The 25,115-nt window shown below is 37.1% G+C and overlaps 1 protein-coding gene across 4 annotated transcripts in view; it reads right to left on the reverse strand.

Moving 5' to 3' along the window:
• CDC42SE2 (CDC42 small effector 2) overlaps positions 1-25,115 on the reverse strand; it is a 164,935-nt gene that overhangs the window by 47,741 nt on the left and 92,079 nt on the right. For all 4 annotated transcript variants that reach the window (XM_082623761.1, XM_082623759.1, XM_082623762.1 and 1 more), the window contains one exon: positions 90-433. In XM_082623761.1, the coding sequence (XP_082479887.1) occupies positions 90-143 (54 nt within the window). In that variant the 5' untranslated portion in view covers positions 144-433. The remainder of the gene's footprint in view (positions 1-89; positions 434-25,115) is intronic.

Here is a 25,115-nt window from a genome sequence, read left to right on the forward strand (position 1 = left end):
CTGCTGGGGTCCTGATTCTCAACTTGAGAACCAGCATTATGTTTAATAAGCACCCCACCCAATCTGTACATGTATTACTTCATACTTACAGGTTGAGGCTGTTCTGCAATACAGCAGTTGAAACACAACCAGAATTCACTCATGCTTACAGTCCAAGTTATAAATGAGCACCAATGAAGTTTCCAAATCTCAATTCAGGAAGCTTCACAAAGCAGGCTTCTCAATATGATAGATGTCCAAAGATGCCAAAATAATAACTTTATTACTTCTCTGTGTTTTTGCTCCTGGAAGTCACGTATCTTATATAGTCAATCTAACAAAGAAAAGGTCAGATTGTTTCCTTTCTTTGCTTCTGATTCTACAGAGACTTGTTTCTGAACCACCAGGAAAGGTATAAAAATTGTTGTCTTGACTCAGGACCTTAACAGGTAGTCTAGAAAAAAAGAAGAAAAGAAAAGAAGTTACTTTACTTATCTTACCCTTAGAAGCTTTTATTTCTTTAATCTGTGATAAAATTAAGACTATTTCCCCAAAAAGTAAACACTGAAAAAAAATCAAGATTTTAATAAACTGATATTCATTCAATAAAAAAATATTTGAGTACTTTCTCAGTGTCAGGTATCAGGAATATAGCAGTTAAAAGGAGACAGTAATCCTTGCCTTCATAGAGCATTCTATTTTATGACTGTAAAAGCTTTCCCCAAAGCCATGACTCTAAACCTTGTAAGACATAAATGACAGTTATTTTTATATTTGTATAGAAGATCTTCAATGAGGATTAATGCATATATGTTCAATGTCACAAATATGGGTAATAAGGCATGAATTATAAGGACCCTGATTCTACACAGTCCAGAGGACATGTCCTCCAACATACTAGAGAACAATGACATGTTAAGATCTAAACATATGTTCAAAGAGGAAGGTAAGAAGGAAGAAAATGTACATTCTTGCCACAGTAAAATTCAGAACCTGGAATGCTTATTTTCAAGGAGAGGTGAACATTCCTTATGTCACCCAAACTCCTAAACAAAGAAATAGCAGTCTTACAATTGGCTCTGTCCAATAAAGTGGGTAAATACTATGAAGGTTTATAAGCTCAAAAGAATTGTATGTTTCATTTACTTCCTTAGCGAGAATATAAGAGCAAAGGGTTAAATTCACAACATCATGAATATTATTTCAGGGCTATTTACTTAACAAGTTTAATTCCTCCCTGAATCAAAGACCATGGCCATTAAAATATCATTGTGAAATCTCTTTTAACCAATTTTATGAAAACAAATATGCCTTTGTTTGAAACTGAAAATTCCTTATGCTCATCACTACTGATGTAGCACATACAAACATGAATTACTCTGTTTCAAATCTACTGGATTTGAAATCTGAGGTTTTAAAATCTATTATTTGATTTATTCCATCATATTTTCTCATCTACATATAGAGCTAGGCAATTTCCTTTTTATTTGTAATTTACCTTTGCCAGAAACCACTTCAAATACTAATTTTACATTGTAAGGTGTTTTATTTTCTTCTATTTTTAACTGAGTATACATTCCTTTTGTTTAACACTTAAAAGTAAGAGATGACTTCCGTATTCACAATCAACGTTTTCGCAAATTCAAATTTCCTTCCTTTTTAAAGCTGTTCCTTATTTTGCAAATTTCAAAATATACATTTTCCCATTCCCATGTGCCACTTTGAAAATGACATTCACAATACTTCCTCTTTCTTAATATTTAATTGAAGAATGAGTGTTTAAAGTACAATAATTTGTGCTTCTGTTTTTGGAGATAAGACAGAAAGGATACTTAAGAATAATGACCTAGATAATAGGTATGATGAAATACATTTTCAAACCAAGGGGATGTTTGCAACTCCACAGGTTTTTATTTGTTAAGTAAACATATAAATCTAAAAATGTTTCAAACATGCCTTGGAATTATCATACCAGTACACTTTTTCCATTTTCTTGCTTTTCTAAACAAAATTCCTTTTTAGAGTTTTCAAATGTATATATACTTAAAACACATTTATTCATAAACACCTTATAGAGAAGTATTGAATCTGTCACAAAAAATTTCAACACTACCACTAATAATAAATATATTAACAGGTACTTTCACTTCTTGAGCTCATAGTTGCTTAAATCATGTCCATTTTGAAAACCTTACTTTAAAAAAAAAAATCTTAAGATAACAAAAGAAGAGTCACTTTGCAACAACATCAACAACTAAACTTGGCTCTAAACACAGCTCAGCACATTCCACACATAAATGAGGGGTCAAACTGGGCTACAGCACCAGAGAGTATTTCACGAATTCATAGTTTCATTAGACATAAGATTTTAGAAAAGCTTAAGTGAACTGTCAGGCCACTTAGTGACTGGCAGAGATTCCTTGCATTAAAAGTTCAGTCTCTTGACTTTTAAAGAGATTGGCATGAGTAAAAAAGTGTAGTAGTATTCTCTGGTCAAAAATATAACCTCCTCCGTCCCCTCCCCTCCTCCTCACTTTCCACACCTACAAATGCTGCACATATAAGCTTTATTACTTGTGGGAACAGTTTTGCTGCTGACAATATGAAAAATTTATGTCCCAACATCGTACCCACAAATTAATAAAATTGTTTAGGTCAACTTCCAAAGAAACAACAATAAAGCCATGATTTGAAAAACAAGGCAATGAGGCATACCTTTTAATACAATTTCTTCCCTTTTTTTCTTTTAACATGGAATACTTTAACTCAGTTGAGGTATTGAGCATGCTCAGTTTGTGTGAAACAGAATCAGATGTTTAGAATTTAGACTTTGATATAAGAGATGTGTGGCAGTTGTTAGTACTACACTAATTTTTAGCAATGTTAACTTGGGCAAGTGACAAGCTCTATCATTAGTTATAAAAAATGGAATGCTTCAATGTCACAGGTCTGAAATGAGGGCTAAATTAGGATGTACATAAGGGCACTGCATATATCATAAAGAGCTATACTGATACAAGATGCTCTTTTATTTGTTATCAAAATTAAAATAGCTAATAGCAGAATGAAGTAGCAAAAAAAATTAATTTGTAATAGCTGTAAATTTTTAGGAAACAGCCTAAAAGTCTATTCAAAAAAAAAAAAAGAATAAAAATTTTTTTAAATGAACTGAGAGACAATCTACGGAATGGGAGAAAATATTTGCAAACACTGCAACCCACAAAGGCTTAACTGCCAAAATATACAAACAGCTCATGCAACTCAACAACGAAAAAAAATCAAACAACCCAATTGAAAAATGGGCAGAAGACCTAAAGAGACATTTCTCCAAAGAAGAAATACAGGTGGTCAATAAGCACATGAAAAGATGCTCAACATCGCTCATTATTAGAGAAATGCAAATCAAAACTGCAATGAGGTAGCACCTCACACCGGTCAGAATGGTCTACAAAGAACTAAAAAGTTTACAAAGAACAAATGCTGGAGAGGGTGTGGAGAAAAGGGAACCCTCCTATACTGTGGGTGGGAATGTAAATTGGTACAGTCGCTATGGAAAACAGTATGGAGGGTCCTCAGAAAACTAAAAATACAATTACCATATGATCCAGCAAGCTCACTCCTGGGCATATACCCAGACAAAACTATAATTCAAAGATACATGCACCCGTATGTTCACAGCAGCACTATTTACAATAGCCAACACTTGGAAACAACCTAAATGTCCATCAACAAATGAATGGATAAAGAAGATGTGGTATATATATATAATGGAATACTACTCAGCCATAAAAAAGAACAAAATAATGCCATCTGCAACAACATGGATGCAACTAAAGATTATCTTACTAAGTGAAGTTAGAAAGAGCAAGACAAATACCATATGATATCATTTATATGTGGAATCTAACATATGACACAAATGAACTTACCTATGAAACAGAAACAGAATCATGGACATAGAGAACAGACTGTGGTTGCCAAGGGGGTGGGGGGCGGGAGAGGGATGAACTGGGAGTTTGGGGTTAGTAGATGCAAACTATTACATATAGAATGGATAAACAACAAGGTCCTACTGCATAGCACAGAGAACTATATTCAATATCCTATGATAAGCCATAATGGAAAAGAATATGAAAAAGAATGTGTATGTCTGTAACTGAGTCACTTTGCTGTATAGCAGAAATTAACACAACATTATAAATCAACCATACTTCCCATTAAAAAAAATTTTTTTAAAGAAGAATAAACAAATAGGGACTTCCCTGGTGGTGCAGTGGTTAAGACTCCACACTCCCAATGCAGGGGTTCCCTGGTCAGGGAACTAGATCCCACATGCATGTTGCAACTAAGAGTTCGCACGCCACAACTAAGACCCGTCACAACCAAAAAAAAAAAAAAAAAAAAAAGAGTAAACAGATAGCATTTTAAACTGAAAAAAAATGAATGGTGCTCCATTCATACAAAAGAACACTATATAAATGAAAATGATGGTAGTTTCATCCAACACACTGGACAATTCTCAGTGCCACGTTATTAAGGGAAAGAAGGCACAAAACAATATACATGGAATGATTTCCTTTATACGAATTTCAAAAACAAGTTCAACTAAACTATTTTGTTTAGAGATGCATATAGAAGTATAAAAGTAAAGCAAGAAAATTATAACAGAAGTCAGGAAAGTGGTTAGGGCTGAGGGCAGGAATTAAGAATTAGGAAGAGATGCATAAGAGCTCCTGGAACACTAACAATATTCTACCTCTTGACTTAAGTGGTAGTTACACAGGTACTTGCTTTATAATTTTGTATTAAATAGTACATTTATGGTCTATGCAATTTTTTATATATCTGTAAATAATAACAATTTAAATACATAAGTAAAAGAAGCAAATACTAACAATTTCAAGTTGTTTGTAACAGAGTGATGGAAATGCAAAATACAATGTCAAGTAAAAATGAACACCCTTTGCTAGAGACTTTGAAGGAACTGGTAAAATTTGGGAGGTTTGAGTGGGGAAAGGGGTGATGAGGTCTGAAGTTCTACCAGATGCCAAAGAGATTTCCACCAGAAATGCAAAAATTACTAATCAATGACCAAGTCTGAATTCTCAGTAAAACTTATTCATAGCTGCACCAGCACTAAATCTGTCCCAATCTAGTTAAAATCACTCTTTGATATTGACTTGTGGTACAAGATTCTATTGGGAAAGAAAAAACAAAAATACAAAAACCAACCCATTCTGAAAAGAGCTTTCAAACTACATACTTATCACAGACCTACTTTTCTGTGGCTAATCAAAGTTCAGTCAAGCCACTGTTCCCTGAACTCAGTTATAAAAGGCACAGACAGGGGCGCATGTAACTACTAAAATAAGAGGGTTAGTTTTTTTTCTTAGAATGACTGCTTATAGGTTAGTCTTTCCCACAGTTTCGTGTTAATGTAATCACATGGTACTTTTTTTTAATATCTGGCTTTTTAAATTCAGCATGTTTTTGAGATTTACCATGATGCCTCTATTAGCTAATTCACATAGATTTCCATTGTGTAGACACAGCACAATTTAACTTCATATTTAATATTTCCAGTTTTTGGCTGTTAAAAATAATGCTGCTATGAATTAGGGTATACAAATATCCATGTAAACAGAAATTTTCATTCTCCTGAGTAAATATTTAGGAAGAGAATTGCTGAGTCATATTTTAAGTATAATTTTAACTTTATAAGAAACTGTGTACCAGTTTTCCAAATCAGTTGTACCATTTTGCATTTGTACCAGCAAAGTATGAGAGTTCCAGTTGTTCCACATCCTACCAACACTTTGTATCGTCAATCTTGTTATTTTTAGTCATTCTAGTGGGTATGAAGTACTACCTTGCTGTGGTTTTAATTTGCACTTTCCTGATAACTAATGGTATTTAGTCTTTTCATGTGCTTGCTAGCCATTCATATTATCTTCTTTGGTTAGGTATATTCAGATCTTTTGCCCATTTTTTAATTTAGTTGCCTTATTCAGTTGTGTTCTTTACATATTCTAGATCAAGCCCTTTGTCTGATAAGTGTATTGTGAAGATTATTTCCTGGTCTTTGTCTTTCCATTTTAAAAAAAAATAGCACCTTTCGGGACTTCCCTGATGGTCCAGTGGTAGAGAATCCGCCTTTCAATGAAGGGGAGGTGGGTTCGGTCCCTGGCCAAGGAACTAAGACCCCACATGTCGCGGGGCAACTAAGCCCACACACTACAACTACAGAGCCCGCATGCCGCAAACTAGAGTCCACACGCCCTGGAGCCTGCGCGTCACGAGAGAGAAAACCTGCGTGCCACAACTAGAAAGATGCCCGTGCACTGGAACAAAAGATCCCACATGGCTCAATGAAGATCCTTCGTGCGGCAACTAAGACCCGACACAGCCAAATAAATAAATATTTTTAAAAATAGCATCTTTCAAAGAGTTTAAGTTTTTGAATTTAACAATATCTAGTTTATCTATTTCATCTATGATTTGTGTTTTGTGTTCTAAGAAATTTCTGCATATCCCCCAAACATAGCTTTCCTTGTATTATTTTTTCTTCTAGAACTTTTAGTTTTTACTTTTCAGTCTATAATCAATTTTTAGTTATTTCTGGTGGTATAAAGTAAAGGTCAAAGATTCCTTTTTTACGTGGATATAGCCCATTGTTCCAGCTCATCTGCTGAACGATATCTCTTTGCCTATTGACTTGATTTGGCACTTTTCACTGAAAATCATATAACTGTAGGTTTGTGTCCATTTCTGGGCTGATTATTACACTGGTTTATGCCTATACTAGAACCAGATTGTCTTGACTGCTATACTTTTTTTATTACTACTATTTTACTTATTTTTTTTGGCTGTGTTAGGTCTTAGCTGTGGCATGAGGGGATCTTCATTGCAGCATACGGGATCTTTCACTGGGGTGCATGGGCTCTTTGTTGTGGCATGCAGGCTTCTCTCTAGTTGTGGTGTACGGGCTCCAGAGCGTGCAGGTTCAGTAGTTGCAGCGTGTGGGCTTAGCTGCCCCGCGAAGCATGTGGGACCTTAGTTCCCAGACCAGGGATCAAACCCGCGTCTCCTACACTGGAAGGCGGATTCTTAACCACTGGAGCACCAGGGAAGTCCCTTGACTTCTATACTTTTATACTAAGATCTGAAGTCAGGTAGATAAGTCTTCCAAATTATTCTTTTCCAAGGTTACTCTGGATTGTCTAGATGCTTTGCATTTCCATATGGATTTGAGAATCAATTTGTCAGTTTCTACAAAAAAGCCTCCTCTGAATCTCATTAGGATTGCATTTATTTTGACAATTATTTGGAGATTTACATTTTAACAATAGAGTATCTAACCCATTAACATGGCACATCCAATAGTCTGTAGTTCTAAGTGTACAGGTTTTCTACATATTTTGTTGCATCGTTTTTGTTTTTTAACTTTGTTTACAGCTTTCATATGAAATCTTTTTTTTTTTGGCCGTGCCGCGTGGCTTGCGGGATCGCAGTTCCCTGACCAGGGATGGAACCTGGGGCTACGGCAGTGAAAGCGTCAAGTCCTAACCACTAGACTGCCAGGGAACTTCCCATATGAAAGAAAGCTTTAAAGTCTTACGTAGTCAAACATCAATTTCCATCACAGACTAGGTGGTTTATCTTACTTAGGACAAATTTTCATCATGGACTGGGGGTTTCTTTTACTTATTCCAGGATTATAAACCTATCATCCCACATAGTTTCATTTAGGTTTACTTTATAAATTAACTTGGACATTAATATTTTATGGGTATAGTTAGGTAACATTTTCACAGTCTACTACTCAGGCTTTTTCTTCCTAACATCTTCCTTTTCGCCTTAATTAAAAACTCAAGTACTTAATGCCAAACATATACATATGTAGGGGAGAAATTCTTATATTGGTTCAAACCTGAAAGAGTTTGCAACACAGAGCAAAGTAATAACATAAGAAAACTACTGTCCCCTTCTCTAATGCCCACACTTCTCCCCCCTGTATGAGACTGAATACCATGTTTCCTCTCTTTAACAATAAATCCTCCTTTTCCTTTCCTGCTACTTTCCTTCTTTCTTTTTTCAAGCTTCTCTCTCTCCCTTTTTCTTTCTCCCTTTTCCATGTCTTCATCCACTCTCCTTAAACCCTTTGTTAGCTATGTAGAGTTAGAAATAACAATTTTGTGACACACAGTAGATTCTCAATTTATTAGTTCATGGATTGAAACCTATCTTAATACTCTGAATTTTTCTCCTGCTTCTAGGTAGATATTTATACCCACCTGCTAATGAACATCTCATGTGGTCTCCTTGTTCATTTAAACACATTATTTTTAACACTAAATTCACATATCTGTGTCTGTGTTACCTTCCTTGGTGGGTGGCACCACCATGCAATGTTTACCAAGCAACACATACTCAAATTCTATCCCACTACCTACAGTTCTGTGAATAAAACTATATTGTAAAATGTTTTCTTATATGTAAACAAGTCTTTACTGTTATTCAAAAATTAATATAAGCACAAAGATTTTTAAAAATTGATACATAATAAAAAGCTATTTAAATGGCAGATCAGACCTATCCCTCTCCATCTGTTAGTGGTAGTCATTTTTAACTTATCGAGATATTTCTTTTGATATTTATAATTATGAGTAAGATGACAATTGCTATGTCTTGTTATTTTTAGATAATTTAAACTGATGTTCTGTTAAAACAGAAAAGGATACGTCTTTTTTTAATCACTGCCTACCTTCAAACTCCCTTTCACTATTGTCATCAGTGATAATTAATAATTTTTGGTTGAATCAATACTCAATGTTTGTTATTATAATTGCCACTGATGAAACAAGTAACCTATTTGAATTAGCTATCCTTTCTTGAATCTTTTGTTTCCCTGAGGTTAACAGCACCTGAGAATTTGTGTTTGCTTAGTTTTTCTATGTACCTATACAAGAACTGCAAAACACTTTAATTAGACCTGTAAAAGACATGTAATTTCCAAATACCCGAAGACGTGAGTAAATGTACTGACTCAAATTTTCTTTTGGTTTCTTCACAGAACTTCCTAGCCTCTTACTTCAATCTTTACTAGCTGTTCTCAAGGCATGCTCCTTCGGTTCCTTTCCTACGTTGATGTCCTGTTTCTGAGGATCACCTCTTCCTTTTTTCATCCTCCTCAGCTTATTTTGTAAAATCACACATTCTACTAGCTTATTAAGAAAGGGTACATGGAAGAAAAATGTTCTAAATGCTTGCATTTGACATTTGATTGACCATTTGGTTAAATATAGAATACCAAGTTAAAGATCTTTTCCTCAGGATTTTAAAGACATTGTTTCACTGTTTACAACCTTCAAGAGTTGCTGCTGAGAAGTCTGGTGGCATTCTATTTTTGTTTCCTTTCTGGTGATGTATTTCTCCCTTCTCTGAAAAGTTTAAAGATTTTTCTCTTTACTTTTGGAATTCTCAAATTTCACAGAGACGTAACTTGGTTTGGTCCTTTCTCATTCATTGTGCTGGGTACTGGATGAGCTCTTTCAAACTGAAGAAAAATATTAGTACCTATACCACATGGTTGTTGTGAGAATTACACAAAATACTTATACTTAGCATATGTAAGTATAAATAATGTTGATGATTACTAATATTTACTCACATTTACCAATTTCTTTGATCACCATTTTTGCTTGCCTCTCAATTTTTCCGTTAAAGTTCAGTTTCCTTCTTCATAAAGTGCTTACTTTAATACTGAGCTACAAGTAGTTAGCTTCACAGTTGTTTCTCTAAAATTGTGGGGTTTTTTTTCAATTTAATTTTGAAATAACTTATAGAAGAGTTGGTAAAACAGAATAGAAATGTCCCATGTACCCTTCACTCAGATATACTAACTATTAACACAAGGTCTGTATTTTGCCCTTTGTCTTGCATGACAGGTTTTTCTTTTTTTTAATTAACTTTTATTGGGATATAGTTGCTTTGTATGACACTTTAGCTAAGTACAGAATTCTTGGTTGACAGTGTTTTCCTTCAGTCCTTTTTTTTTTTTTTTTGATGTGGACCATTTTTTTAAGTTTTTATTGAATTTGTTACAACATTGCTTCTGTTTTATGTTTCTGGTTTTTTTGGCCCGACGAGGCATGTGGGATCTTAGCTCCTTGACCAGGGCGGAAGGCGAAGTCTTAACCACTGGACTCCCAGGGAAGTCCCTCCTTCACTCCTTTACAGATGTTATTCTGACCACTACTGCTGCTGATGAGAAGTCAACTGTCAATCTAATTTTCGGTCCTTTGAATGTAAATTTGTTTTTTCTCTACGGATGCTTTGAAGACTGCCTTTGCATTCGCCTCCAATTTCACTGACTCTCTAGCTTCAGATTCTTTTGTATTTATGTATGATTCTTTCACCTGTTTCTACTACTATTTAACTTTTGCTATTAATATTTTCCCCCAAATAATGACTTTCATTTCAATAATCACAATTTTCATTTTAATTAATTTTATTTGGTTCTTTTCAAAATTTATTTACTTCAGTGTCTTAGTCTTTCATTTAGACACTTCAAATAGACTTATTTTATAGTGTTTTTCTGACTATTCTGGTAAAGCCCAGTGCTCCCTGGTTGAGGAGCAATCCCTGAAGAGCAGTATGCACTTTCTAGTGCTTAGAAGCCCATAAGATGAAGTATACAAGTTCAAGTATATGTTTTAATTTATTTTCTTGGCTTGGGATTCTTATATCACATGGATAGTACACATTCATAATACACCCTGGTACCTAGATGCAAGCTTGGAAAGACAGTAATGCAGTGATTTAGAACCTGGACTCTGAAACTAGAGAGCCTAAGTTCGAATCCTGCATTCCTCCACTCCCTGGATGGATGACCTTGAGCAAATTATTTAACCTCTGTGTGTCTCAGATTGCAATTCTATAAAATGGAGTTTATAACTATCTACCTCAAAGGTGTATGTGAGGATTAAATGAATAAACTTAAATTGCTTAGAATAGGGCTTACTACACAGTAAGTTTGAAAATATAATAAGTTTTTCTTGTTAGTATCATCATCATCATCTTCACTATTACATCATTTTTTTTTTCTCACCACCCAGAAACCTGAGCAGAGACAAGTCTCCTTGATGCTTACCTAGGCAGATGGACAAAGATTCTTCTAGTCAGTCTTCTTTTCTTAGACGAAGTAGCACACATACAAAACCACATGAGTCTGTTTATTATAATGTATATTTATTTAAGAGGGCAAGTGAAGCAGGAGCAGTATAAGGTAGTCTATGACACAGTAAGATTAACACAGGGTTTTCAGTAGATAGTTGGAAAAGTAATTCTAACTTACACTTATTAATTGTAAAAGAAAAAATACATTCATATAAAAAACTGTATTTAGTCAGGTTTTTCTCTTAGTATAGAAGGCCATGTATATCAGAGGATTAAACTTTTAGAAGGGAATGCATACCATACCTATTTACTGCCTGAACAGGCTGCCTGGTCTGTTTTGCAAAAGGAGGAAGGGAGGTAACTAAAAGGCTTAAAGAATGAGAAGTATGTGTAATCCATGCTTCCTGGTCCAGCATGGAATCCCAAACCATCACTTGGGAATATGACAGTTGATTAGTACAAAGTACAATCTGGGTGTGGAACAAGGTGAGGAGGAGACCAGGCTTTGATACTGTGTTTCAGATTCATCCCCCAAGAGGAAGAATATCACCATGATTTACATTTGATTGCTACCTGCTTTGTGACCATTGCCTTAGGACTTTTTCCTAACTTGATATTTTCCTCGAAAAAAATGATATATTTTCGGCAGCCCATGATTTTTTGGCTGGGAGAAACTTTTACAAGATTAATTTGCTATGACAACAGAACTATGTCATGCTAAAGAGTTCTCTTAGGAGCTTCCCTGGTGGAGCAGTGGTTAAGAATCTGCCGGCCAATGCAGGGGACATGGGGTCGAGCCCTGGTCTGGGAAGATCCCACATGCTGCAGAGCAACTAAACCCAGGCACCACAACTACTGAGCCTGCGTTCTAGAGCCCGGGAGCCACAACTCCTGAAGCTCGCGTGCCTAGAGCCTGTGCTCCGCAACAAGAGAAGCCACCGCAATGAGAAGCCCATGCACCACAACAAAGAGTAGCCCCTGCTCACTGCAACTACAGAAAGCCCGCACGCAGCAACGAAGACCCAACGCAGGCAAAAATAAAGAAAATAAACAAATTAAAAAAAAAAAAGAGTTCTCTTAGTTGTTTCAAGTTTCTCCGCCCCAACACTGCCACAAAAATTAACAGCAAATTGTACTATCCACATGTCATCATACCTTCACAAAAGATGACTTACGTTATTAGGTTATCAAGTTTTTTCTCAAGCCAAACATCTAGCACAAACAAAAAAGCCACACACAATGCATAATACTTATATATTTCTCACCATTGGCAAATTAAAGATGAACAATGACAATACAATACCTGTGACAAATGTACGTCCACCACTAAAGACTAGTCAGAGTATCAATTTATGTACAGCTTTGGAGCTCTCAAACGTACCATAAATTACTGTTTTTTTCCACAGTTGTTTAGGTTTCCGTATGCTTATCCTTAAGACTAAACAGGTTTTCCTATTCTTAGGGTACAGGAGTAAAGGAAACTAACGCAGAAAAAACCAACCCTAAAAAAAGTTACATGAGAGTGGAGTGACAAGTGGGAAAAATTCTGAAAGATCTCAACAAATACACTATCATTAACTTTACTACAAATAAAACCTATCAAACTAAATCAAACTCATTACAAAAAAAAATCACTGGAACCCTAAGAAAATCATTAATGGTAACTGGACTATTGCTTCCGGTACTAAGATAAAATATACATTTTAAAAGAGCCAAAAAGATTAAAAAAAAAAAAACTACAGATGTACAGAACTGTTTCTACAGGTTTAAAAAAAAATTCTAGAAAATATCATACTGAAAACCATTGGGAATTTTTCAGAGAAAACGAGAACAAAATTACATCAATGCTATCAATTACAAATAGGTACATGATATTTTGACCTGTGTTCTAAGGAGCACACAGGAGAAATATACTGCCCTTAGTCAGAATGAGTTTGTGTTTCTCCAAAAGAAGAATCACTAAGCTCTTTAGTAAAACATACTACAGGCAGATTGAGCTCATGGACTCTTAAAATAATAGAAAAATGCAAGTGTCAAAGGGGAAAACTTGCTGTTATTTTATCTTTTAAAACAGTGTCCTTAGGAATACCTTAAGTACAGTTCTATAATTATTTTTAAAAACAGAGTAAAATGACATTCCAAAAAGTTAAAATGAGGTATTTTGGATACTGACTTTAGGAGTCAAGATGGTGGTGTGAGAAGACTCAGAGTTAGCATCTCTGCACAACTAGGGTGCCTGCTGGCCGCTGGTGGGGAAATCTAACCTCCAAGGAGATGGGAGGAACCCCAGAATGAACTGGTAGAACATAAGTGGACCGATAGGGGAGGAGAAGTGGAGGCCAGGCAAGATCGGCACCCCTGAGGCCAGGGAGACCAGGAGAAGCAGGAGAGAGAGGCCCTCCACGAGGAGCGGGAGAGGAACAGAGGGCGACTGCCCTGTCCACTCAGGCCCAGGGAGCCTGCTAAGCTCCTAGGCCGATGCTCTGCCCTCCAAGGATCCCCCCACTACCCCATCACCTAGTTCATCCCACCCTGCCCGCATTAGTCTTGGGGGCACAGGAGGGAGGCCAAGGAGATCAAGAGAGGCAGGTGGGAGGGGCCCTCCCAGACCCCAGACCAGAAGAGCAGGAGAGGAGAGGAGGGCGTCTGCCCTGACCACTCGAGCCCAGGAAGCCTTCTGGGCTCCCAGGTGAGGCCCCCTTCCCTCTGAGACCAGGGGTGGGGGTCACGCCTGGGCCCCTTCTGTTCCTTTAGCCTAAGCCCCATTCCCCACAGACCCCAGGTCCTTTTCCAGCCCTGTGGGTCCTGAGCACTGGGCCCGCCCAGCGCCCAAACCTAGCCCTTGCTTAGGCCCCGCCCTCCACAGCCAAGGTCTTCCCCTCCAAGTGTTTTTTTTTTCCTTTTCTCTCCTCCTTTTTACTACTGTGGTACTGATGTACCTTCCGGTTGTTAATTCATCTATATTTTTATTTTTACGTTCTTCCTAAAATATCTGTTAGATTCCTAGTCTTACTAAATTTTTTACTTTGCAGGATATTGATTTGCAAGCCCAGGGTCAGGCAGAAGCTCCTGCGGTGGGAGCTCCGAGTCCGAACCACTGGATTAACAGAGAACCTCAGACCCCACGGAATATTCATTGGAGTGAGGTCTCACAGAGTCCCTCATCTTAGCACTAAGACCCAGCTATACCCAACAGCCTACAAACTCCAGTTTTGGAAGCCTCGGGCCAAAAAAACAGTAAAAAAAAACCAGGAACACAATCCCACTCTAAAGAAAAAAAGAATGGGAGGACAAAAAAATATGTCACAGGTGAAGGAGCAAGGTAAAAACCTACAAGACAAACAAAATGAAGAGTAAATAGGGAATCTATCTGAAAGAGAATTCAGAGTAATGATAGTAAAGATAATCCAGAATCTTGGAAATAGAATGGAAGCACGGATTGAGAAAATACAAGAAACGTTTAACAAAGATCTAGAAGAACTAAAGATCAAACAAATAGAGATGAACAACACAATAATTGAAATGAAAAATACACTAGAAGGAATCAATAACAGAATAATGGAGGCAGAAGAACAAATAAGTGAGCTGGAAGACAAAATTGTGGAAATAACTGCCGAGAATCAGAATAAAGAAAAAAGAATGAAAAGAATTGAAGACAATCTCAGAGACCTCTGAAACAACACTAAACGCACCAACATTTGAATTATAGGGGTCCCAGAAGAAGAAGAGAAAAAGAAAGGGTCTGAGAAAATATTTGAAGAGATTATGGTCGAAAACTTCCCTAACATGGGAAAGGAAATGGCCACCCAGGTCCAGGAAGCACAGAGTCCCATACAGGATAAACCCTAGGAAAAACATACCAAGACACATATTAATCAAACTAACAAAATTAAATTCAAACAAAAACTATTAAAAGCAGCAAGGGAAGAACAAAAAATAACATACAAAGGAATCCCTATAAGGTTATCAGCTGATTTTTCAGTAGAATCTCTGCAGGCCAGAAAGGAGTGGCAGGATATACTTACAGCGATGAAAGAGAAAAACCTACAACCAAGATTACTCTATCCAGCAAGGATCTCATTCAGATTCGATGGCGGGAAGTCCAAAGCTTTTCAGACAAACAAAAGCTAAGAGAATTCGGCACCACAAAACCAGCTTTACAACAAATGCTAAAGAAATTTGTCTAAGCGGGAATCACAAGGGAAGAAAAAGACATGCAAAAACAAACCCATAGTCATAGGAACATACATATCAATAATACCTTGAATCTAAATGGATTAAATGCCCCAACCAAAAGACACAGACTGGATAAATGGATGCAAAATCAAGACCCACTTCAGATCTAGGGACACATACAGACTGAAAGTGAAGGGATGGAAAAAGATATTCCATACAAATGGAAATCAAAAGAAAGCTGGAGTAGCAATACTCGAATCAGATAAAACAGACTTTAAAATAAAGACTGTTACAAGAGATAAGCAGGGATACTACATAATGATCAAAATATCAATCCAAGAAAAAGATATAACAATTATAAATGTTTATGCACCCAACATAGGAGCACCTCTATATAAGATAAATGGTAACAACCATGAAACGAGAAATTGACAGTAACACAATAATAGTAGGGGACAGGGCTTCCCTGGTGGCGCAGTGGTTGAGAGTCTGCCTACCAATGTAGGGGACGCGGGTTCATGCCCCAGTCCGGGAAGATCCCACATGCCGCGGAGCGGCTGGGCCCGTGAGCCATGGCCGCTGAGCCTGCGCATCCGGAACCTGTGCTCTGAAACGGGAGAGGCCACAACAGTGAGAGGCCCACATACAGCAAAAAAAAAAAAAAAAAAAAAATAGTAGGGGACTTTAACACCGCACTTACACCAATGGACAGATCATCCAAACAGAAAATAAATAAGGAAACACAAGCTTTACATGATACAACAGACCACATAGATTTAACTGATATTTATAGAACATTCCACCCAAATGTGGCAGAATACACTTCCTTCTCAAGTGCACAAGGAACTTTCTCCAGGATAAGATCATATCTTGGGTCACAAATCAAGCCTCAGAAAATTTAGGAAAATTGAAATCGTATCAAGCATCTTTTCTGAACCACAACGCTGTGAGACAAGAAATCAATTACAGGAAAAAAAACTGTAAAAAACACAAAAACATGGAGGCTAAACAGTGCGCTACTAAATAACCAAGAGATGACTGAAGAAATCAAGAAGAAATAAAAAAACTACACAGAAACAAATGACAATGAAAACACGACGACCCAAAACCTATGGGTTGCAGCAAAAGCAGTTCTAAGAATGAAGTTTATAGCAGTTCAATCTCACCTGAAGAAACAAGAAAAATCTCAAATAAACAAACTACCCCTACACTTAAAACAACTAGAGAAAGAAGAACAAAGAAAACCCAGTCAGTAGAAGGAAAGAAATCATAAAGATCAGAGCAGTAATAAATGAAACAGAATCAAAGAAAACAATAGCAAAGACCAATAAAACTAAAAGCTGGTTCTTTGGGAAGATAAAATTGATAAACCCTTAGCCAGACTCATCAAGAAAAAAAGGGAGAGGACGCGATCAATAAAATTAGAAATGAAAAAGGAGAAATCACAACTGACACTGCAGAAATACAAAGGATTACAAGACACTACGTCAAGCAACTACATGCAAATAAAATGGGCAACCTGGAAGAAATGGACAAATTCTTCAAACGGTACAACTTTCCAAGACTGAACCAAGAAGTAGAAAATATAAACAGACCTATCACAAGTAATGAAACTGAAACCGTAATTAAAAATCTTCCAACAGGAGGAGGAACCAAGATGGCGGAGTAGAAGGACGTACTCTCACTCCCTCTTGCAAAAACACCAGAATCACAACTAACTGCTGGACAAAAATCGAGAGGAAGACACTGGAACTCACGAAAATGATACGCCACATCCAAAGACAAAGGAGAAGCCACAATGAGATGGTAGGAGGGGTGCAATCACAGTAAAATCAAATCCTATAACTGCTGGGTGGGTGACTCACACACTGGAGAACACATACCACAAAAGTCCACCCACTGGAGTGAAGGTTCTGAGCCCCACATCAGGCTTCCCAACCTGGGGGTCCAGCAACAGGAGGAGGAATTCCTAGAGAATCAGATTTTGAAGTCTAGCGGGAATTGATTGCAGGACTTTGACGGGACTGGGGGAAACAGAGACTCCACTCTTGGAAGACACACACAAAGTAGTGTGCGCACTGGGACCCAGGGGAAGGAGTAGTGACCCCAGGGGAGACAGAACCAGACCTACCTGCTAGTGTTGGAGGGTCTCCTGCAGAGGCTGGCGGGGGTGTGGCTCACTGTGGGGACAAGGACACTGGCAGCAGAAGTTCTGGGAAGTACTCCTTGGTGTGAGCCCTCCCAGAGTCTGTCATTAGCCCACCAAAGAGCCCAGGTAGGCTGCAGTGTTGGGTTGCCTCAGGCAAAACAACCAACAGGGAGGGAACCCAGCCAAACCCATCAACAGTAAAGCGGATTAAAGTTTTACTGAGCTCTGCCCACCACAGCAACGGTCAGCTCTACCCACCACCAGACCCTCCCATGAAGCCTCTTAGATAGCCTCATCCGCCAAAGGGTAGACAGCAGAAGCAAGAAGAATTACAATCCTGCAGCCTGTGGAACAAAAACCACATTAACAGAAAGACAAACAAAATGAAAACGCAGAGGACTAAGTACCAGATGAAGGAACAAGATAAAACCCCAGAAAAACACCTAAATGAAGTGGAGATAGGTAACCTTCCAGAAAAAGAATTCAGAATAATGATAGGGAAGATGATACAGGACCTCAGAAAAAGAATGGAGGCAAAGATCGAGAAGATGCAAGAAATGTTTAACAAAGACCTAGAAGAATTAAAGAACAAACAACCAGAGATGAACAACACAATAACTGAAATGAAAACTATACTAGAAGGAATCAATAGCAGAATAACTGAGGAAGAAAAATGGATAAGTGACCTGGAAGACAGAATGGTGGAATTCACTGCCACAGAGCAGAGTAAAGAAAAAAGAATGAAAAGTAACGCAGACAGCCTAAGAGACCTCGGGGACAACATTAAATGCAAAAGCATTCGCTTTATAGCAGCCCCAGAAGGAGAAGAGAAAGGCCCCGAGAAAATATTTGAAGAGATTATAGTCGTAAACTTCACTAACATGGGAAAGGAAATAGCCACCCAAGTCCAGGAAGCGCAGAGAGTCCCATATAGGATAAACCCAAGGAGAAACACGCAAAGACACACAGTAATCAAACTGGCAAAAATTAAAGACAAAGAAAAGTTATTGAAAGCAGCAAGGGAAAAATGACAAAAAACATACAAGGGAACTCCCATAAGGTTAACAACTGATTTCTCAGCAGAAATTCTACAAGCCAGAAGGGAGTGGCATGATATACTTAAAGTGATTAAGGGAAGAACATACAACCAAGATTACTCTACCCTGCAAGGATATCATTCAGATTCCATGGAGAAATCAAAAGCTTTACAGACAAGCAAAAGCTAAGAGAATTCAACACCCCCAAACCAGCTCTACAACAATGGCTAAAGGAACTTCTCTAAGTGGGAAACACAAGAGAAGAAAAGGACCTACAAAAACAAACCCAAGGGCTTCCCTGGTGGCGCAGTGGTTGAGAGTCCGCCTGCCAATGCAGGGGACACGGGTTCGTGCCCCGGTCCGGGAGGATCCCACATGCCGCGGAGCGGCTGGGCCCGTGAGCCATGGCCGCTGAGCCTGCGCGTCTGGAGCCTGTGCTCCGCAACGGGAGAGGCCACAACAGTGAGAGGCCCGCATACCGCAAAAAAAAAAAAAAAAAAAAAAAAAACAAACCCAAAACAATTAAGAAAATGGTCATAGGAACATACATATCGATAATTACCTTAAACGTGAATGGATTAAATACTCCAACAAAACACACAGGCTTGCTGAATGGATACAAAAACAAGACCTATATATATGCTGTCTACAAGAAACCCACTTCAGACCTAGGACACATACAGACTGAAAGTGAGGGGATGGAAAAAGATAGTCACTGCAAGAGGAAATCAAAAGAAAGTAGGAGTACCTATACTCATATCAGATAAAATACTTTAAAATACAGAATGTTACAAGAGACAAGGAAGGACACTACATAATGATCAAGGGATCAATCCAAGAAGAAGACATAACAATTATAAATATATATGCTCCCAACATAGGAGCACCTCAATACATAAGGCAACTGCTAACAGCTATAAAAGAGGAAATCGACACTATTACAATAACAGTGGGGGACTTTAACACCTCACTTACACCAATGGACAGATCATCCAAAATGAAAAAAAATAAGGAAACAGAAGATTTAAATGACACAATAGACCAGATAGATTTAATTGATATTTATAGGACATTCCATCCAAAAACAGCAGATTACACTTTCTTGACAAGTGCGCATGGAACATCATCCAGGACAGATCACATCTTGTGTCACAAATCAAGCCTCAGTAAATTTAAGAAAGTTGAAATCATATCAAGCATCTTTTGACCACAACGCTATGAGATTAGAAATCAATTACAGGGTAAAAACCGTAAAAAACACAAACACATGGAGGCTAAACAATACGTTACTAAATAACCAAAAGCTCACTGAAGAAATCAAAGAGGAAATCAAAAAATACCTAGAGACAAATAACAATGAAAACACGAAAATCCAAAACCTATGGGATGCAGCAAAAGCAGTTCTAAGAGGGAAGTTTATAGCTACACAAGCCTACCTCAAGAAACAAGAAAAATCTCAAATAAACAAACTAACCTTACACTTAAAGGAACTAGAGAAAGAAGAACAAACAAAACCCAAAGTTAGCAGAAGGAAAGAAATCAAAAATATCAGAGCAGAAATAAATGAAATAGAAACAAACAAAACAATAGCAAAGATCAATAAAACTAAAAGCTGGTTCTTTGAGAAGATAAACAAAATTGGTAAACCATTAGCCAGACGGATCAAAAAAAAGAGGGAGAGGACTCAAATCAATAAATTAGAAATGAAAAAGGAGAAGTTACAACAGACACCGCAGAAATACAAAGCATCCTAAGAGACTACTACAAGCAACTCTATGCCAATAAAATGGACAACCTGGAAGAAATGGGCGAATTCTTAGAAAGGTATAACCTTCCAAGACTGAACCAGGAAGAAATAAAAAATATGAACAGACTAATCACAAGAAATGAAATAGAAACTGTGACCAAAAACCTTCCAACAAACAAAAGTCCAGGACCAGATGGCTTCACAGGTGAATTCTATCAAACATTTAGAGAAGAGCTAACACCCATCTTTCTCAAACTCTTCCAAAAAACTGCAGAGGAAGGAACACTCCCAAACTCTTTCTATGAGGCCACCATCACCCTGAAACGAAAACCAGACAAAGATACTGAAAAAAAAAAAAATTACAGACCAATATCACTGCTGAATATAGGTGCAAAAATCCTCAACAAAATACTAGCAAACATAATCCAACAACACATTAAAGGGATCATACACCATGATCAAGGGGGATTTATCCCAGGGATGCAAGGATTCTTCAATATATTCAAATCAATCAATGTGATACACCATATTAACAAATTGAAGAATAAAAACCACATGATCATCTCAATAGATGCAGAAAAAGCTTTTGACAAAATTCAACACCCATTTATGATAAAAACTCTCCAGAAAGTGGGCATAGAGGGAAACTACCTCAACATAATAAAGGCCATATACGAAAAACCCACAGCAAACATCATTCTCAATGGTGAAAAACTGAAAGCATTTCCTCTAAGATCAGGAACGAGACAAGGATGTCCACTCTCACCACTATTATTCAACATACTTTTGGAAGTCCTAGCCACAGCAATCAGAGAAGAAAAAGAAATAAAAGGAATACAAATTGGAAAAGAAGAAGTAAAACTGTCACTGTTTGCACATGACATGATACTATACACAGAGAATCCTAAAAATGCCACCAGAAAACTACTAGAGCTAATCAATGAATTTGGTAAAGTTGCAGGATGCGAAATTAATGCACAGAAATATCTTGCATTCCTATACACTAATGATGCAAAATCTGAAAGAGAAATTATGGAAACACTCCCATTTACCATTGCAACAAAAAGAATAAAATACCTAGGAATAAACCCAAAAGACCTGTATGCAGAAAACTGTAAGACACTGATGAAAAACACTGATGATACCAACAGATGGAGAGATATAACATGTTCTTGGATTGGAAGAATCAATATTGTGAAAATGACTATACTGACCAAAGCAATCTACAGATTCAATGCAATGCCTATCAAATTACCAAAGGCATTTTTTATGGAACTAGAACCAATCATCTTAAAATTTGTATGGAGACACAAAAGACCCCGAATAGCCAAAGCAGTCTTGAGGGAAAAAAACGGAGCTGGAGGAATCAGACTCCCTGACTTCAGACTATACTACAAAGCTACAGTAATCAAGACAATATGGTACTGTCACAAAAACAGAAACATAGATCAATGGAACAAGATAGAAAGCTCAGAGATAAACCCACGCACCTATGGTCAACCAATCTAGGACAAAGGACGCAAAGATATACAATGAAGAAAAGACAGTCACTACAATAAGTGGCGCTGGGAAAACTGGACACAGCTACGTGTAAAAGAATGAAATTAGAACACTCCCTAACATCATACACAAAAATAAACTCAAAATGGATTAGAGACCTAAATGGAAGACCGGACACTATAAAACTCTTAGGGAAAACGTAGGAAGAACACTCTGACATAAATCACAGCAAGTTCTTTTTTGATCCACCGCCTAGAGTAATGGAAATAAAAACAAAAATAAACAAATGGGACCTAATGAAACTTCAAAGCTTTTGTACAGCAAAGGAAACCATAAAGAAGATGAAAAGACAACCCTCAGAATGGGAGAAAATATTTGCAAAGGAATCAATGGACAAAGCATTAATCTCCAAAATATATAAACAGCTCAACCAGGTCAATAAGAAAGAAACAATCAACCCAATCCAAAAATGGGCAGCAGACCTAAACAGATATTTCTCCAAAGAAGACATACAGATGGCCAAGAAGCACATGAAAAGCTGCTCAATCTCACTAATTATTAGAGAAATGCAAGTCAAAACTACAATGAGGTATTACCTCACACCAGTTAGAATGGGCATCATCAGAAAATCTACAAACAAATGCTGGAGAGGCTGTGGAGGAAAGGGAACCCTCATGCACTGTTGGTGGATATGTAAATTGATACAGCCGCTATGGAGAACAGTATGCAGGTTCCTTAAAAAACTAAAAATAGAATTACCATATAATCCAGCAATCCCACTACTGGGCATATACCCAGAGAAAACCATAATTCAAAAAGACATATGCACCCCAACGTTCATTGCAGCAGTATTTACAATAGCCAGGTCATGGAAGCAACCTAAATGCCCACTGACAGACGAATGGATAAAGAAGTTGTGGTACATATATACAATGCAATATTACTCAGGCATAAAAAGGAACGAAATTGAGTCATTTGTTGAGACGTGGATGGATCTAGAGACTGTCATACAGAGTGAAGTAAGTCACAGAGAGAAAAACAAATATCGTATATTAATGCATGTATGTGGAACCTAGAAAAATGGTACAGATGAACCGGTTTGCAGGGCAGAAGTTGAGACACAGATGTAGAGAACAAACGTATGGACACCAAGGAGGAAAACCATGGTGGGGTGGGGATGGTGGTGTGCTGAATTGGGCGATTGGGATTGACATTCATACACTGATGTGTATAAAATTGATGACTAACAAGAACCTGCAGTATAAAAAAACAAATAAAAAATACAACTAATACTAAACTTTCTTTGGGTTATTTGTATGGAAATATGTTAATATAAATGTTTCAGACATTACATGAAATTTCTAAAAATCTTATATGTTCTGGTATAATGTTATAAGTCGTAATTCTAGTTATTACTTTAAAATGTATATCTCAGAAATAACTAAATTTCCTTGTCAACTGATTATGACCTTTCATCAAATCTGTAACCGTGGTCATTTTTAAGTCTTTTGTCATTTACACACAGTTCTGGGTGTACTGTGATGCTTTTGCAAAAGTGTTCCTATAAAAGGGTTTCATCTTCAAGGAATTCATGGAAAAGACTCTGACAAGTACAGGTTTCTGGTAACTGACTATACTGCTGAACTGAATAAGCATTTTCAGAACTCTAATGGAAAACTGATGAATTCATAAAAGTGCTAACAAAAGATCAAGATGAAAAAAATTAATTACATGGGACTGAGTGAACTGATGAGGATGATTATAATTTTTGTGACTTTCTGTTTGAATAAAAAAAACAAAACCCCCACAAGGATTCAGAGGCAAAAAATATACAAATCAATTTTCACTGCAAAGTAAAGGAGCTGTTACAGTAGAGGATTACTGGACTGAATGTCAATATTATGACATAGTATGAGTGTGTTCCATGTTTGGTAATTGCAATCATTGTTGCTTTTGTTGTGGTCATCCATTTACAATGCTTGGTGTCATTTTATTTATCTCTTGTAAAAATAAAATAGTGTGTGTGAAAAAAAAAATTCCAACAAACGAAAGTCCAAGACCAGTTGGCTTCACAGGTGAATTCTATCAAACATTTAGAGAAGAGCTAACACCGATCCTTCTCAAACTCTTCCAAAAAACTGCAGAGGGAGAAACACTCCCAAATTCATTCTACGAAGCCACCATCACCCTGATACCAAAACCAGAAAAAGATATCACGAAAAAGAAAATTATAGACCAATATCACTGCTGAACACAGACGCAAAAATCCCAAACAAAATACTAGCAAACAGACTCTAACAACACATTAAAAGGGTCATACACCATGATCAAGTGGGATTTACCCTAGGGATGCAAGGATTCTTCAATATACACAAATCAATCAATGTGATACACAACATTAACAAACTAAGGAATAAAAACCATATGATCATCTCAATAGATGCAGGAAAAGCTTTTGACAAAATTCAACACCCATTTATAATAAAAAAACTCTCCAGAAAATGGGCACACTCAATGGTGAAAAACTGAAAGCATTTCCAGTAGGATCAGGAACAAGACAAGGATGTCCACTCTCGCCACTCTTATTCAACATAGTTTTCGAAGTCCTAGCCACAGCAGAAAATAAAAAGAAATAAAAGGAATACAAATTGGAAAAGAAGTAAAACTGTCACTATTTGCCAATGACATGATACTATCCAGAAAACTACTAGAACTAATCAATAAATTTGGTAAGGTTTCAGGATACAAAATTAATACACTGAAATCTCAGGCATTCCTATTCACCAACAATGAAAAATCAGGAAGAGATATTAAGGAAACGCTCCCATTTACCACTGCAACAAAAAGAATAAAATACCTAGGAATAAGCCTGCATAAGCAGGCGAAACACTTGTACTCAGAAAACTATAAAACACTGATGAAAGAAATCAAAGATAACACAAACAGATGGAGAGATATACCATGTTCTTGGATTGGAAGAATCAATATTGTGAAAATGACTATACTACCCAAAGCAATCTAGAGATTTCATGCAATCCCTATCAAACTACCAGTGGCATTCTTCACAGAATTAGAACAAAATATCTTACAACTCATATGGAAACACAAAAGACCCCGAATAGCCAAAACAATCTTGAGAAAAAAAATGGAGTTGGAGGAATCAGCCTCCCTGACTTCAAACTATTATACCACAAAGCTACAGTAATCAAGACAGTATGGTACTGGCACAAAAACAGAAATATAGATCAATGGTTCAGGATATAATGCACAGAGATAAACCCACACACACATAGGCACCTAATTTGCGACAAAGGAGGCAAGAACATACAATGGAGAAAAGACATCCTCT

The sequence above is a fragment of the Mesoplodon mirus genome, assembly GCF_964341445.2.
Source record: "Mesoplodon mirus genome assembly, chromosome: 5".
NCBI classification, from domain to species: domain Eukaryota; kingdom Metazoa; phylum Chordata; class Mammalia; order Artiodactyla; family Ziphiidae; genus Mesoplodon; species Mesoplodon mirus.